The sequence below is a fragment of the Zosterops lateralis genome (genome assembly GCF_965231275.1).
Source record: "Zosterops lateralis genome assembly, chromosome: 6".
Lineage (NCBI taxonomy): Eukaryota > Metazoa > Chordata > Aves > Passeriformes > Zosteropidae > Zosterops > Zosterops lateralis.
The window spans coordinates 46,981,180-46,996,073 of record NC_139761.1 but is presented as its reverse complement, the minus strand read 5'-3'; the positions used below and the strand labels follow the sequence as shown (position 1 = coordinate 46,996,073).

General features: G+C 52.8%; 1 protein-coding gene across 1 annotated transcript; it reads left to right on the top strand.

Annotated features, from left to right (window-relative positions):
- The first annotated feature begins 3,927 nt into the window (after positions 1–3,927).
- On the top strand, positions 3,928–14,894 carry IFITM10 (interferon induced transmembrane protein 10). Its single transcript, XM_083864253.1, has 3 exons — positions 3,928–4,256; positions 5,301–5,715; positions 14,027–14,894. Exons 1-3 carry the CDS (start codon positions 4,147–4,149, stop codon positions 14,174–14,176), a joined length of 675 nt encoding a protein of 224 aa, XP_083720379.1. The 5' UTR covers positions 3,928–4,146; the 3' UTR covers positions 14,177–14,894.

The window sequence follows — 14,894 nt, the reverse complement described above, 5'->3', positions numbered from 1 at the left end:
CACTGAGTGTGGTCTTTTCTTTCACAGTTGAGGTGCCAAACTCTTTGTGGGTGTGCAGAGACTGTGTGTCCCTAACCTACTGTCCCTGGATATCTGGTTGCCCTCTTGTGTGGACTCGTGTGTTTCAGAAGGGCTCCTCCCCTTCTCTCTGATAAGGAAACATATTAGGAGTCTGTTGGATTAGTCATTTTCAATAGATTAAAACGTAACTCAGCCTCTGCAAGGTGACATGACAATGCCACCGGCATGATCCATCACTGCTGGGGCAGTGGGCACTCCCAGCATCCCTGCTAGCCTACAGCCTTCTCTTGGGGCCACACCTTCTCAGCTGAGTATTGCCAAGGGTAGTCCATTAATGGGGAACTCAGGCTGTGCCCTTGTCATCTGGACCACTTAGAACAAGTTCCTGCTTAGGATTTGGAGTGGTCCTGAAGCAGCCAAAGTGGAGCTTCAGTTTCTAAGTTTGGCCTAAAATCAACTAAGGTGTGAAGTCTGGGGAAGTCCCAGAGCCCAGTGATAAAACATGGTATAGAGTTTTTTCAACAATGTAGGAAAAATCCATCCCTCTTGCCTAGCTGTGTGATTTTTAGTCCTAGCACTGCTGTATGGGAGCTGGAGACTCTGAAGTGGAATGAAGGCCCCATGTGCCAGGTGGAAGATAAGAGCTAATCCCTACTTTGAAAAAAGCATCATCTACATAAGCAAGATGGATGCAGCCAAGTCCCATCCCATCTTCTGAGCGCAGATCTAAGCACACAGCTTAGCTGATTTCCCTACTGGCATGTCCTGAGCCTCTGTTCCCCCAGGATGCTTAAATTCCCCAATCAGCTGTTCTCCTATGTTAAAGAGATGGATTTTACCCAAAAGGGCTGGCTGGATCCTGAAAACCAATCATGCAGCCCACTGTTCCTCAATAGCCCAAGGGGAGAACAAGTCATCTGCTGCCAAATATTTATTGACAGGGATATGAGGGCCCTGTTTCTGCTGGGGGGATTCTGCCTAAGTCTTCAATCATGCCTTGTGTGCTGAATGTTACATCCCAGTGGGAACAATTACAGCCTTGATCTTGGCCAAGAGCAGGAGAAGCCAAGAGCCAGAACTGCCCACCCCTGCTTTTCCAGCAGGGAGCAAAGCACACCCTGCCTCGGGAGCAGTCTGAATGTAGCCCCATATTATCTTGCCCAGACAGTCCTCAGGTTTATTTCAACCCCTGTTTACTGCACCATGTCTGCAGAACTCCATGCACATGACGATTTGGTATTTCACTTTTCATTAAATGTCTCCATTGATGCAAAGAACATCAAATTTTTCATTACATGTTTCCATAAGTAGTAGGGTGCTTGGCACCGACCCCCAGGGCTGTCTTCATGAACCTGATCCTTTTCCAAGTAATTCTGCTCAGGGCTTTACCAAAAGCCCATTAACACAAGGACCTGCCCAAGGAGAGGGAAGATGAGACCCCTCATTTATGGAGATGACTTGCTCATCTGGTTGGCTCAGCAATTTGTTCATTTGGGAAACTATTTTTACTCACCATGAATGACTAAGCACATCGTTTTGGGGGCTGATGGCTTTTCCTTTTTCCGCTCTTTCTTGGATTTATTTATTTTTAGGATTCTTTGGGAGGGAAGGGAAGCAGAGTGCAGAATGAAAGCTCAGAGAACAGGAGACAGATCAAGGGAGAGTGGGAAGATTGGATTTACCCTTCTGAGTCTCAGGCTGCCTTACTGCTTATGGAATTTAGCAACACATTGAGGAATTTTATAGGGGTAATAGGAAAGGAGCATTGAGGAGGCTGTGGACTTTTTCCTTCAGAAATAAAAAAAGCAGGGTCAGGTTCTGCTAATGGTTTTCTGAAGAGCTTGAGTAGGATTTGAGACGGAAGATTTTCTCACAGCGCTTGATTATGCTACAGCCCACATGTCTCTAACGTGATTATGGGAGAGTTGCTTTGGGACAGGAAGCATCCTTCTGTTCTGTTTGTCCCGTGCTTAGCACGAGGGGAAGCCAGCCTTGATGCCACAGTAATGCAGGTGATTATTCATACTCTCCTCACCCTTTATTTGAATGTAAAGTAGTCCTAGACCAGGTCAAGGGTGTGCATGCATGACCTTTGAAGATCCCCAGAAAACTGGAGGAGGGTTAAAATAATGCAGAATATTGAGGAGTTTTGTTTCTTCCATTTTTTATGTCAGTTCCCTGGGGAAAGGGTCACATGAATGGTTTTTGAATCAGTGATGCTGCATATATGCCACTGTGGTCCACATAATAAACCTCTCACCACTCACACTTAACATTGAGGAAGATGATGAATCACTCACCCAAAGACCAAAAACTGTTCTGCAAACTGTAGGGATGACCTGGTACCTGGAGAAGAGGAAAAACAGCCATGCTACCTCCCTGACCTTTCAGTCCTATTCATACCAGGGAATGTGACTGTCTCTCTTGATCTCACATTCCCCTACACCACCCTACTGCCTCCTCTTGCCTCTCCAAATCCCCTCTTGACCTTTTTCTCTGCTCACCCTCCATCCCTCCCTGACATTAAGAAGAGGAGCAGCCTTACCCACACAACTTTCCCCAGACAAGCGAACAGCAGGCTCAGCAGTAGCTCCAGTCTGCATCCATGGGGTTTCGTTGTTTCTCCTGAGCCTGCAGGGAGGATACTCTGCACAGCTGAGTTTGTCCAAGCCCTCCAGAAAAGCTGACGACAGCTGGCCGTGGCTCTGCCTCTCTGGCAAACCTCTTAATCCCACAGGAGCATCACTCTCACCCTAGCACTGCCTCTGTTTCTTAGCAGCTTCTTGGAGAGAGACCTGGGTCTCATCACAGGCAGCCGAAGCACCAATAAAACCTTCTTTACTTTGGCAGGACCCAACACCACTCCAGCAGCAATAAATCCTGAACCAGAGGGCAATTTGTCCTTTTTTAACTAATGCAGGCACCTTCAGAAGGATTAAACTGGTCTCATGGAAACTGGACCTCCTCCAGCCTCAGAGACCTGTGGATGTGCAAGAAGTTCCCCCACATCATACCAACCCATAGGGATGAACACAGAATGGGTGCCCCTACACTGGAACCAAGCCTGCCTGTGAGGAGCTGAGTGAATTACCATCCTTCTCTCTTAGCTCAGCACTTTGTGGGTAGGCTTAAGGCTTTTCCAGAGGATTTCCCTTCCCTTGCAGTTTCTGCTCAAACGAACTTTTGTTCTACCCACCCTGTTTCCAACACTCTGGGGATTTTTCTGCTACCCTTCCCCAGCGCCACAGCTGAACTGCCTGCTGCAACAAGGCCACCTGCGCCAGGCTGTGTCACCGTGGGGTGACACGGCGTGTCCTTGTGTCCTCACCCCTCCTGTGCCACGGCTGCGTCCTCCTGAATGACCTGCAAGCTGTCCCTGTACGGCACCAGCTGCTCTCCGTCATCGTGTCCCCGGGGGACGCTACCGCAGCACCCTAGGGCTGGGACTCCGTGCAGCTTCCAGAGTGTCAGCAGTGGGAGGTGGCAAGCACATCCCTGATCCTGTGCTAAGCCTGGGCACAGCCAAATCCTCCCGGGCTTGACCAGCCTTTGTGACACCCCCACCCCCCTCCCCTAAAGCAGCCACATGCCGTGCATCCTGCTGCCGGAGTGCTTCCACCCCTGCCTGCATTGGGATTTGCTCCATGCCAGCAGGATCTATTACCTCACACGCAGCATTTATCCCCTTCCCATTCACCTCCTCACGACCAGAGCCCGTTTTTTCCCCACAGCATTGCATCACCGCTAACCCCCCCTTGTTAATTCCGGTTGTCCCCACGTACTCCTGCCACACTTGTTTTAGTTTTTCACTCAGGTCCATAGCGGTGAACCCGCAAACGAGGCTGCAGCGAGTCCCCGCTGCAAAGGTGTCTGTGGGTGATCCAGGGCCGAGCATCCCCTTGTGATGCTCGGGGAAGCCGCTCGGCCCGGGCCCAGGAGATGCCCTTCTCCAGCGGGGCGCTACCAGGATGCTCCAAGCAGGAGGTGACGTCCCAGTGGGGGGGACACGAGGAGAAGGGCTGAGACACGGAGGAGCTCTCCTGCGCGAAGCATGTTCGGGGGGAGAGAGGGGGCTGCAGGTTGACCTTCCCATCCCCTAACTCTCTCCCTGCCCATTCCTAGTCCATGGGTGCCCCCCTCCCCGCCCTCCCCTCCTCCTTCAACTCCAGCGCCGAGGAAGCCGAGCCGGAGGCAGTGCTGAGCCGGATATGCAGCGACTCCCCGCATCCCTCCTTGTGAGTATCCCTCGCTCCTCCTGATGCCTTCGGAGGAGACCGATGGGCGGACGGACGGGCAGACAGAGGTGGACTAGTCACTCCTATTTTCAAAGCTGGGGTGGAGGGGAACTTCTTCTTAATATTCCCTTTCCCATCCTCTGTCTTCATCCCCTCTTCCCCTCCTCCTCTTCCTCCACCTCCCCAGCCACGATATCCAAAAAAAAAAAAAAAAAAAAAAAAAAGAAGGGTGGGGGGAGGGGGCAATGGGAAACCTGCTGGCAGGTGTAAGGAACCGGGAAATGGAATCACCTCTGGAATCCCGCAAAGACTAGGACTCAGGGGAAAAATATCCCCCCAAATACCCACCCCCCTAAGGCAGGCAGGAGGGAGGGCGGAGGGGCGGGCTGCTCTGCCGCACCCGGAGACCCGCTCCGCCCGCACCGAGCCCCGGCTCCCATCCCGGCGTGGGACAGAGAGGAGAAGGCCCCGACAGACCGACAGACAGACAGACAGGCGGGCGGGGAGGGCTGCGGGGGGCTGCAGCGCGCCCGGCTGGCAACTCCCTCGCAGCCCCCCGGCGCCTCCCAAGTGTTTCTTTCTGCTTTTATTTCTCTCCCTTTTTAAAAAAAAAAAAAAAAAAAAGAAAGCTTATTTCCCCAGTGGTGGCTGGAGGGCGGGTCAGGCAGGCCAGCGGGCAGCGGCGGGGGGAGGCCTGGCAGAGGGGGAGGGATGCTGCCCGCCCTGCCCGCGCCTCTGCCCCCGCCGCGGGGCCGGGGCCGGCGGCAGCTCCGCGCCGAGGCGGCGGCGTCGTGGTCCCCGGGTGTAGCGGTGCTCCCTCCTCCCTCTCCTGCCTGCCCTACTCTCCTCCCTCTCTCCTCTGCCCACTCCCTCACTCTTCTCCCTGCTCTCTCCTCGCTCTCCCGGTCCCTCTCTGTCTCTCCTGCCTTCCCCCCCGCGTCTCCCCTTCTCTGCTCCTTTCCCCCTTTTCTCTTCTCCCCCTGTCCCCGGCCTTTCCATCCCCTCAGCCCCGTTTTTCACGGGGGGGGCTTTTCGCTTGGCCAGGGCAGAGCGCGGTGAGGCCGCGGCAGCCACCACGGAGAGGACACAGGACCCCCCCTTGGGCCCGCCATGCCCCTTTGAGGGGGTGGCCTGGACCCCGAGACCCCCGCAAGGCCCCCCGCAGGGCTGCTTCGCCTGCATCGCCAAGCCCCCGGCACTCCGGCAAGCTTCGCCCGTCCTGTCTCCTTCTTCTGCCGTTTATCTCATGGAGAGCAAGAGCTGCAAAGGGGACAGCCTGCGGCCAGCGGTCCCGTGCAAGCACTCGGTGGAGAAGAAGACGATGACCAACCCCACCACTGTCATCGAAATCTACCCTGACACCACCGAGGTGAACGACTACTATCTCTGGTCCATCTTCAACTTTGTATACCTCAACTTCTGCTGCCTCGGCTTCATCGCCTTGGCCTATTCATTGAAAGTGAGTACTGAGTGCGAGGCTCGGGGTGAGGGGACCAGGCAGGGGGGAAGCGTTTGGGGGGTGTGCCTGATGTGAAACACTTCTTTGCCACCCAAACGAGAGGCTGCAGACAATGAGGATGGGGATGGGAAGAGCTGAGGAGCCTGGGGTGTTACTTCAGGTGGGGAAGAGGCGTTTTCACTTGCTCGAAGTACCCTCAGAGGCTCCTCTGTACGGATGCTGCAGGGTGACAGGCAGGCAACACAGGGCTGGTTTGGCTCACGCTGCACCTGCAGGCATGCCGGCACTAGGTCCCTTATTTGGGATCCTGGCTCTTAGAGATCATCAGGATAGGACCCAGCAGCATTGGATGGTCAGGCAGGAACAGTAAGAAGCAGCCAGCCAGGATCAGCCATCAGCTGGCAAGTTGCAGGGGGTAAGAAGCTTACAAAGTGCAGGGCAATCCTGCTTGTTTCTTTCTTGCCCTCTCTGTAATTAAAAAACACCAGAGCTCGTGGCAATCTTCCCCCACCCCAAGCCCTAAAAATACCAAAACAAGCCCTGGAGACCTGCCAGCATCATGGGAATGGTGAGGAGGTGGAAGAGAGTGCAGGGGGCTTCCCACAGTGTCAGGCTCTGGGGGGATACAGAGCTGTGTTGTTGGAGAGGGTCATGGCGTGGAGCACAGCACATGATGGGAATGGGACCAGGTTATTATTCCTGATAGCTGCAGGGGAGAGCACCCGGCAGGGATGGTGCCTGGCAAACAGGCAGCCCCTTGGCAGCTGCCGGGAGAGAGGGGCCTGGGCTGCCCTCCCCTTCCCTGCCTGCCAGATGCAAAACTAACTGAATGGATGTGCAGAGAGCCCGGGGCGGCTGGGTGGCCCGGAGAGGAGCTGGCTGATTTGTTTTGGCAGGCAGCATTTAGAGGAAGGCCAGGGTGCAGACGGGCTTCGTCACAGAAGCAGATCAATTAACCCCATACAGCTCCTGTGAGCTGGACTGTGAGCACCCAGCACTGCAAGGAGGCTGCTCCCAACACTGTCAGGGTCTCCATCAGAAAGGCTCAGGGACAAATCTGTGGCCCCATGTCCTGGGCTCACCCAGCACTGGCCTTGTGGTGCCTGCCTCAGTTTCTCATTCCCCAAGATAGGAGGGCTCTCATCCATTGCCTGTGCAGGAGGCTCTGCTGCTGCCTGGATGAGACACTTAATAACTTAAATCATCCTGGGGCGAAGCATCATCACAAGCAAAGGGCAAATCCAGTCAGCAGCAGGCTAATATGAGTGGGGGGAGCAAGTCCCCTAACACTCTCCACACTTTGATCCAGCAAGGAAAGAAAAAACTGCCTTCCTCCTTATTTTCTTTAAGCTTTTCCTTGTCTGTATTTGCTTTTAGCAATTGACATCTTTCTTATGGAAGAGGCTACCATGAGTATCTGGGTACATGTGTTTCCTTGCTGCTGCAGCAGTGAGGCAGGACAGCCTGAGAACAGGGCTGACCCATCCCCTGGTGACAGGATAGAGTAGTGTCTGCCACCTGCAAAGTTTTTAGAGGCTGGACCCTTCACTATCCTTAACACGGAGTGGAAGGAAGGGCAAAGCCCAGAAGTAACTCAGGGCCTTGCGCAAGAACAGAGGCGTGGGTTTGGCATCTGTCTGCAGAGATCTAGAGGACACCAGCATGAAAAAAAGAGGCAGTGGTGAGGGAAGGCAAATGGGCAAATTTGCTCCAAATCAGAGAAAGGAGAATAGAAGATGGCTGTCAAAAGCCAGCCTTGGCTTTTGGATTGAGAAGGCGGTAGCTGATGAGATGTAACCGCGGTACCCAAACAGAGGTAACGCTGAGCGGGTAGAAATAACTCTGCTCTGGTTTTGTAGCTCCCCAGTGGCTGTGACTCTGTGGCAGGGGGAAAATAGAAACAAAATGTCCCTCAGAGGCGGAGGACAGAGCTAGCAAGTGGCTGAAGGGATGCTGAGTGCTCTCATGAGCTGCTGTTGGGGTGGGTGGTGAGAGGCAATGCAGATGCTGGGGCAGTAGCAGGTCTGTCCTGGGGAAGACAGGGATGTGTAGAAAGGCAGCTGTGTTCCTTATCCAGAGCTACTGCAGGGATCTTCATGACACCCTAGCCAGGCTGGGTGTTAGGGTTATTTCTCCACAAGCATGTTTTCTTCTCTTTTACCATCAATAATGTTTTTCCCAGAAGTTCGGAGAAAAAAGGAGCAAGAAATGCCCTGAGGACAGATGTGCCTATAAACAGACTTCTCATGTTCCCCTGCAATTAAATGTAAGGACATTTGAGCAGTAGGCACTTAAGTCCAGCCTTTCTAGGATGTCTGTGCTCTGAAGGGACTGAGTAAGGTGCTGTAGGAATGAGGAGTGAAGCTGCACCTTCCTCTCCCTGAGCCTCTTCTGGGACCCCTGACGGCAGAGCCCTCAGCCAGTGGAACACAGGTTTCCTCCAGGGCCATCAGTATGCTGATGCCGTGAAGTAGTTCCTGAGTTACAGCTTTTACACTTTCTTTAAATAACTGAAACATCTAGCAACTTCAGGAATTATCGTTTTCATTATCAGAAATAGCATTTTCAATTCCCTGTCATAAAGGTCACCTGCTTCTGACAGATTCATACCGTTAATAAAGCAGTATCTCCTTCGTGACCCAAGTCCTGGAGATGTTTCAGTATATATCTTAGCACACCCTAGCATTTCCTCTGGTTTCAGCAGCATAATGCCCTCACTGGAAGACAGATATATCCTTGGTACACTTGAATATTACTGTGAAGCTGTAATATTCTCCTTCCTCATGCCCTATTTTATTGGTTTCAGCCACAGCTGGGAAAACGGGCATGTCTGCCTGGCCTTTTGCATGCTAGCTACAGCCTTCTAGATTTCTTTCTGCAGGAAAATGCTATTTCATGGTGACAATCATTTACTAAAGAATGTCAAAAAACCCAGCCCCAAAGAATTTATGAAGAAAGAAACACATGAACTCAGGTGAGGGCAGAAACTGTGACATACAAGGCAGGTTCTGTGTATGACAGATGTCAGAGCCAAGCACTCTGAACAGGAGTGTGGCAGCATGCCTTATCTTTATTTATCCCCATAGCAGGCCAGATCCTGAGCAAATACAGCTTGCTGGGCTGCAACAGGGTCACAGAACTCATGGATCCCTCCAGGGGTCATTTCTAGCATCTCAGGCTTCTCAAGGTCAGCCTCCCAGAGTGCAAGCAAGGCACTTGCATCTAATCATGTGTGCTGGATGCTGCAGGAGAAGAGATAAACAGCAGGACCTGGAAAGTTAGAAAACCTAAAGTAACCCTAACCCCAGCCCAGCACAGATAAAAGTATCACTCCAACAGCAACGCTTTGGATTCAGTTGGTTTTGATCAGAAGCAAATGTGGTCTGATATTCAGCAGCTCCCTCCCTTCCTCTTTCCCAGCTCCAAGTGGTAATGAATGATGCATCAGTGCCTGGTGGCAGGAGATCTCACTTCAGTTGTTCAGAGGTTTGTCTCTGGAGACTGTCAGGGTGAGCCAAGTCCTCTGTACCCATTGTGCCATGAGGCAGTAGATCAGAGGAGCTGGGATCTGAGATGAGCTGCAGTATGAATGCCTCGCTGTGGTTCTATAAAGATGAAGATGCCAAGGAGCCTTGCTGGCTTTTTAAGCCTCACCAGCAGCCCACAGCATTACTTGCAGAGTTTTCTTGCCCCTTGCGGTCATGGAAACATGCCAAGCTCTCTTGCCCACTCTCTGCCCAGCCCTTAGCACACAGCTGCAGGCACGACTGTTTGCCTTCCCCTCTTGCCACTTGTTGATCTTCCTTGTTTTGAGTGGAAGCAGACCAGCACAAATCCACAGCTATTTGTTAACCCTGAGAAGCTGCCGCACCCAACCTCTCAGCAGGCTCTCATTCTGCTTCTGGGAAGGAGCAGTGCTTTATGGACGTGGGTGAAATGCAGGGGTGACAGTCCCGTGATGCCAGTGCCGGTGTGGTGGAGGCACGTGGGCTGGAGAGCTCTTGAGCAATTCACAAAGCAAATAAATCCAAGGATCGCCTCCAGAGCTCCTTCTGTACAGGGACACGGAGCTCTGCATAGAAATGGGTTTACTGACAACCAGCTGTGGACTTCCAGGCTGCCTTAAAAACAGCCTCATTAGACTCGTTATCAACAAACCATTCGTCTCCTGAAAGCTGAGGCAGCACTTTTTACTAGAGCAGCAAGTTTGCTGCTCCCAAAAATGACAGGGGCTGAGCCTCAGGGCAGAGAGAGGGGAGGTGACTGCTGGGGGAAGGATTAGGGTGGTAGGAGCCAGAGGGAGCACTTGCAGAAGACAGTGATGAGAGGGAGAGAAAGAACTCTTGGGCACTGGCACACTGGAGGTGTGGGAGGACACAGTGAGGCAGAGATATCAGAAGACAAGGTGAGCTGCAGGGAGGTGACAGGCAAGAAGAGATAGATGGAGAGGCCCCACCACCTTTTGCTGGTGGGAAAGGAGAGGAGAAAAGTTTGTCTGTTAGAGCACAAAAGCTGGCTGTGTTTCACATAAGGATAGGCATGGAAGAAGGAAGAAATTGTGTAATTTGCCAGCCGGGATCAGAGGTGAGCTCTGCCTTGTCCAGGGGGAGATCTCCAAAGAGGATACCCACCATATAGTGCTTGGAGGTGCCCAGGGAAACCCCAGTCAGCAGATGTAATTATCCTCACACGCCAGTCATCTCAGTGCAAAGCAGGGCTGAAAATCCCCATCTAGTTTTAGGCAAGGTGAGAAGGGTCAAAGGGATGATATGAAGAGCCTGTGACTAAGAAAATACCACACCTGGGTCTGGGGTGGAGGTCCAGCCTTGTGACCTTGAAGACCCGCCCCTCACTATGCTTCATCTCTCTGGCTATGGAAGGAATCAGCTTCCAGGGCTCCCAGAAGCTTGTGCACCAGCTGCCAGCACATTATGATGATGGTGGCCACAGGAGCATGAAAATAGGAAAAGCTGAAGCGGGGCTGTAAGAAAGACACCAGCATCTCCTTAAGGACAAAGCAGGGAAGAAGCTGAAATGCTTATCTGCTCTCCAGGAGAGCTCCTCCAGAGCCTGGCTCAGTTGCCACAGCAGGACATTAAAGGGAGACATCTGGATGTATCTGGGGGTGCAAGGCCATGCAGGAGGAGTCAAGGCTGCCCTGGAGAGATGTGAGAGGCTAAAACTGTAAGTGGTGTGTAAGGAGAAACTGCTTTTCATTGCACTTTTATGCCACAAGGGCCCTTGCACTTAGAGGTTCCATTTCAGTATAAATGATTATGGGCAATCAGGGATGATTTTGATGAGGGTGACCACTGAAGCCATAGGGGTTGGTTGGAATGTGTGGGTGAAACCAGCTGGAGGTGCAGAGAGAGGAGGCAGCTGGGTGCCCTCTGGTAGGAGTCAAAGGCAGCTATTGTTTGGAACCCAACCAACAGGAAAGAGAATAGATGGAAGGGATTAAAAAAAAAGGAGCTGTGGGGAAATGGTGTCACTGGGGAAAGGGCAGCCCCAGACGCCCTTCACCACAAATGCTCAGCATGACAGGAGCAGGGCCAAAGGGAGAGCCATGGGAAAGTCAAGGAGAGGTGCTGCTGAAGTATGTCATGGGAAAGGGCTAAAGCACCACTCATGAGTGTGAGCTGGTGTCAGGTGGGAGATGCTGCTGGGAGAGGCTGCTGAGAGCACTGGAGAAGGCTGAGCATGGAAATTAGGGTGCCCCAGGGACAGGAGGAACAGGAGGTGAGGAGTAAGAGAAAGCTCCTGGGGCCAAGAGGAACGGGCCCCACAAAGGTAAAGCGGCTTGGCTGTGGGAGGGTTGCAGAGCTCGGTGTGCCGGCCATGCCAGTCTGTTGGAGAAACCTCTGTCTGCCTGGCAAACTCTGACAGCAAACACCAGCTTGCCTGCGGCAGAGAGCACTGGGTTACAGTGCAGGAAGGGACAAAAGTCATTGGCTCCGTGTCGGTTTTGCCTGAGGCGGCCCCACCGCTGGGAAGAGGAAAGTGTGTGAGAGCTTCAAAGAGTCTGCTGGGAGCAGCAAGCGGATTTCTGGCCTGAATCCAGCACCTTGGGGCTTCTCACCAGTGCGTGAGGAGGTGCCAAATGCCTGGTGCTGCTGAGCCCATGGGTTTTTGGGAGGATGTTAAACTTACTGAGTAATTTCAAATGTGAGTCATCCCGGACATTCAGCTGACACAGAAAGGCATGTGGGCTCCCAAGCTGCCGGCTTGATGCCTTCCCAGAGATCATCTCCTCTGCTGAGAGCTCCAGCCAAGTGTGCCCCAGAGACACATGCAGTTTGTGACGGTCCCCTCTTTGGGATCCCAGAAGGATGCTGAGCTGAGCACTCCACAGCAGAGCAATGAGATGGCCCCAGCTACAGGCTCCAACAAGCAGGGCACATCAGAGGCTCTCATTCTGACCTATGTGCCTGCCAGCACCAGGTCCTGTGGGTCTTATGCCAACAGCAGCTTCCCTACCCGCCAAAGATCAGGGTTTGCTTCTGCAGAGAGGTCCTCATTGGTATGATGGAGAGGAGAAATGTGGCTTGAGGGTCTGAAAAGCAGTTTTGGAGGACCCATGAACCAGCATGACTCAGTGGAAACAAGGGGTGCAGCAACCCTTCCCCATGTCCAGCAGAAGGCTTTCAGGACAGCCCTGTGGGTAAACATTGCAGGAGGAAGGAGAGAAAAGTCTGTAAGATGTGGTCTGAATCTGTTGCAGTGTCTTTTTGGAAAGCTCCTGATCGATAAAAGCCTTTTAATATTCCTCAGTCTGACTCTGCTGCTGGTTTTTGCAGCTTGCCACTCACATCCTGTGTCCGGCCAGCAGAGCCCGGTGGGGGTCTCACTGCCAGCAGCAGGGCAGGTGAGGGGCTCACAGCCCCACTCCCCACAACCCCCCACCCAAGAGCAGGCAGCAGGACAGTGCCTGCCTCACCCTGGGCACCCCACCTGGATACGGGAAATGGATGAGGGGTCCAATGTCCTGGTCCTTTTGTCCAGGTCCTTGTGGCTCCAGCTGCCTGAGTCTGCTGAGTGCTGGCTGAAGGGACAGCCTGGGGACAGGGACATATCCCTGCTAGGAGGCAGTGGAGTCTGACCCCTCCTCTGCTGGGATCCAACTGCAGAGCTGCTGCTGGTGGACAGTGCCATCAGCTGCCTGGCCGTGCCATCATTGCCTGCCTGGCTGTGCTGTCACTGCCTGGCTGTGCCATGTCTGCCTGCTCGTAGCAACATTGCCTGGCTGTGCCATCTGCTGCCTTGCAATGCCATCATTTCCTTACAGTGCCATGTGCTGCCTGGTTATGCCTTCTGCTGCCTGGCAGTGCCATCCACTGCCTGGTAATGCCACATGCTGCCTGGTAATGCCATTGCTGCCTGGCAGTGTCATCTGCTGCCTTGCAGTGCCATCTGCTGCCTGGTGATGCTCGTACATCGGTAATGCCCGCTAGTGGCATTGTTGCCTGGCAGTGTCAGGCACTGCCTGGCAGCCTGGAAGAGGTGGGGACAGGCCAGTGACACGGACATGCACAATCATTGCCCACTGCAGAGCTGTCCCAAGGAAAGCCCATGCAAGTCCCAGCCCGCAGGATAATGAAGGGAGCAGCCTGTGCTGTCAGAATAGGAAACTGCCTGTGGCAGAGATGCTACACAATCCGCATAAGACCTGCAAGAGGAAAGGAACTCATTAACCCAGGACTACTTAATATGCTGGAGGCTCGTGTGCAGCCCTGGAGCTGCAGTAGGATGCTGTGCCAGCTCTCACCCGCTCGGCCCCTCAGTGCAGACAGAGGCACAGGGATGCTCACCAAAACTGCAGCCAGCTTTCTGCCTTGTGGGCTGGGGGAGCTGAAGCCTGGAGCTGCAGGGCCAGGGTGTTGTGACACAGTAGGAAGTGTGCTTTAGTGCCTGTGTCCCTGGGGTGTACAATGGCATCTCAGTTCCTTTGTGCACCCTCAGGCCCCAAATGACACTGCCCCACTCCGGGTCCATGGTTTGCCCCTGGTTTGCCTGGTTGGTAACAGCAACGGGTCACTCTTTCAGGTCTTCTCTGCTTGCAAGGATTTCCAGCCCACAGGTATTACAGTACTTGGCTTTACAAGCTCAACTCATAGCAGAGACTGGGTGCAAACCTCACCTCAGAGTGTTTTAGACACCCCAGGTGCTCAAATACAAAGAGATCCAACCCAGTCCTCACAGGTCACCTGCACAGGTAACCATGTTCGGGTGCACTGGGTTTTGTGACTGTTGCCTGAAACAAGTTATGTCTTTCATACGTGTTGCAATTACTTTAATTATCTTTTTGTCTCAGGTCCGGGATAAGAAACTCCTCAATGACTTAAATGGAGCAGTTGAAGATGCCAAGACAGCCCGGCTTTTTAACATCACCAGCTCAGCCCTTGCCACCTTCTGTATCATCCTTATCTTCATCTTCCTGCGATACCCTCTCACTGACTACTGAGTGAGGCCAACAGCAGCTGCTGCCGCCAAAATGCCTCTATGCCAGAAGTGTCTGCAGTTTCTTGTAGCAAGGACACACAAAACAAACCAACCACTACACCTTGATTGCCAAAAAGAAAAAAAAAATCAATTAATTACATAAATAAAAGTTAAATTCGTTTATCAGCCCAGCTGAGCATACCCTTCTTGCCCTGAAATGGTATGTGAACAGCTGAAGGAAAGGGTCTCACTCTTACACATGTACAGGAAGAAAAATAGACCAAGAAATATTTGTTTTATGGCCAACAAGCTGTGTGAAAAGAGTGTGCAAAGCACAGAGCTACTCACGCTTAGTGGCAGACAGCTGAGCTCTAGGGAGCAGTGGGATCCTGTGGAGCTGGGGACACCTACAGTGATGGATGGGGATCGTGGCAGGGCTAGCTCACAACATATCAGGTGTGTTCAGACCGCCCCATCTCCCCCAGCTTGTGGGGGTTTCTTTTCCTTTTTTTTTCTCTTGAATTTCATCCACTGGTTCAAACAACTCCCAACCCCTGGAGAGCTGAAAGTGTTAGGAAGTTCTTGCTGGGGGGCTCCAAAGCCTCCAGAGAAACCTCAAAGTGTTAAAGGGTAAGTTTCTCCTTGGGATCTCCCAGCAGTGCTGAGAAGGAAGGCACCTTCTGGAGAACTCGCCTGAGCCACCTAAGTGGAGTGCTACTGTATTTCTGTAAAGAGTCAAT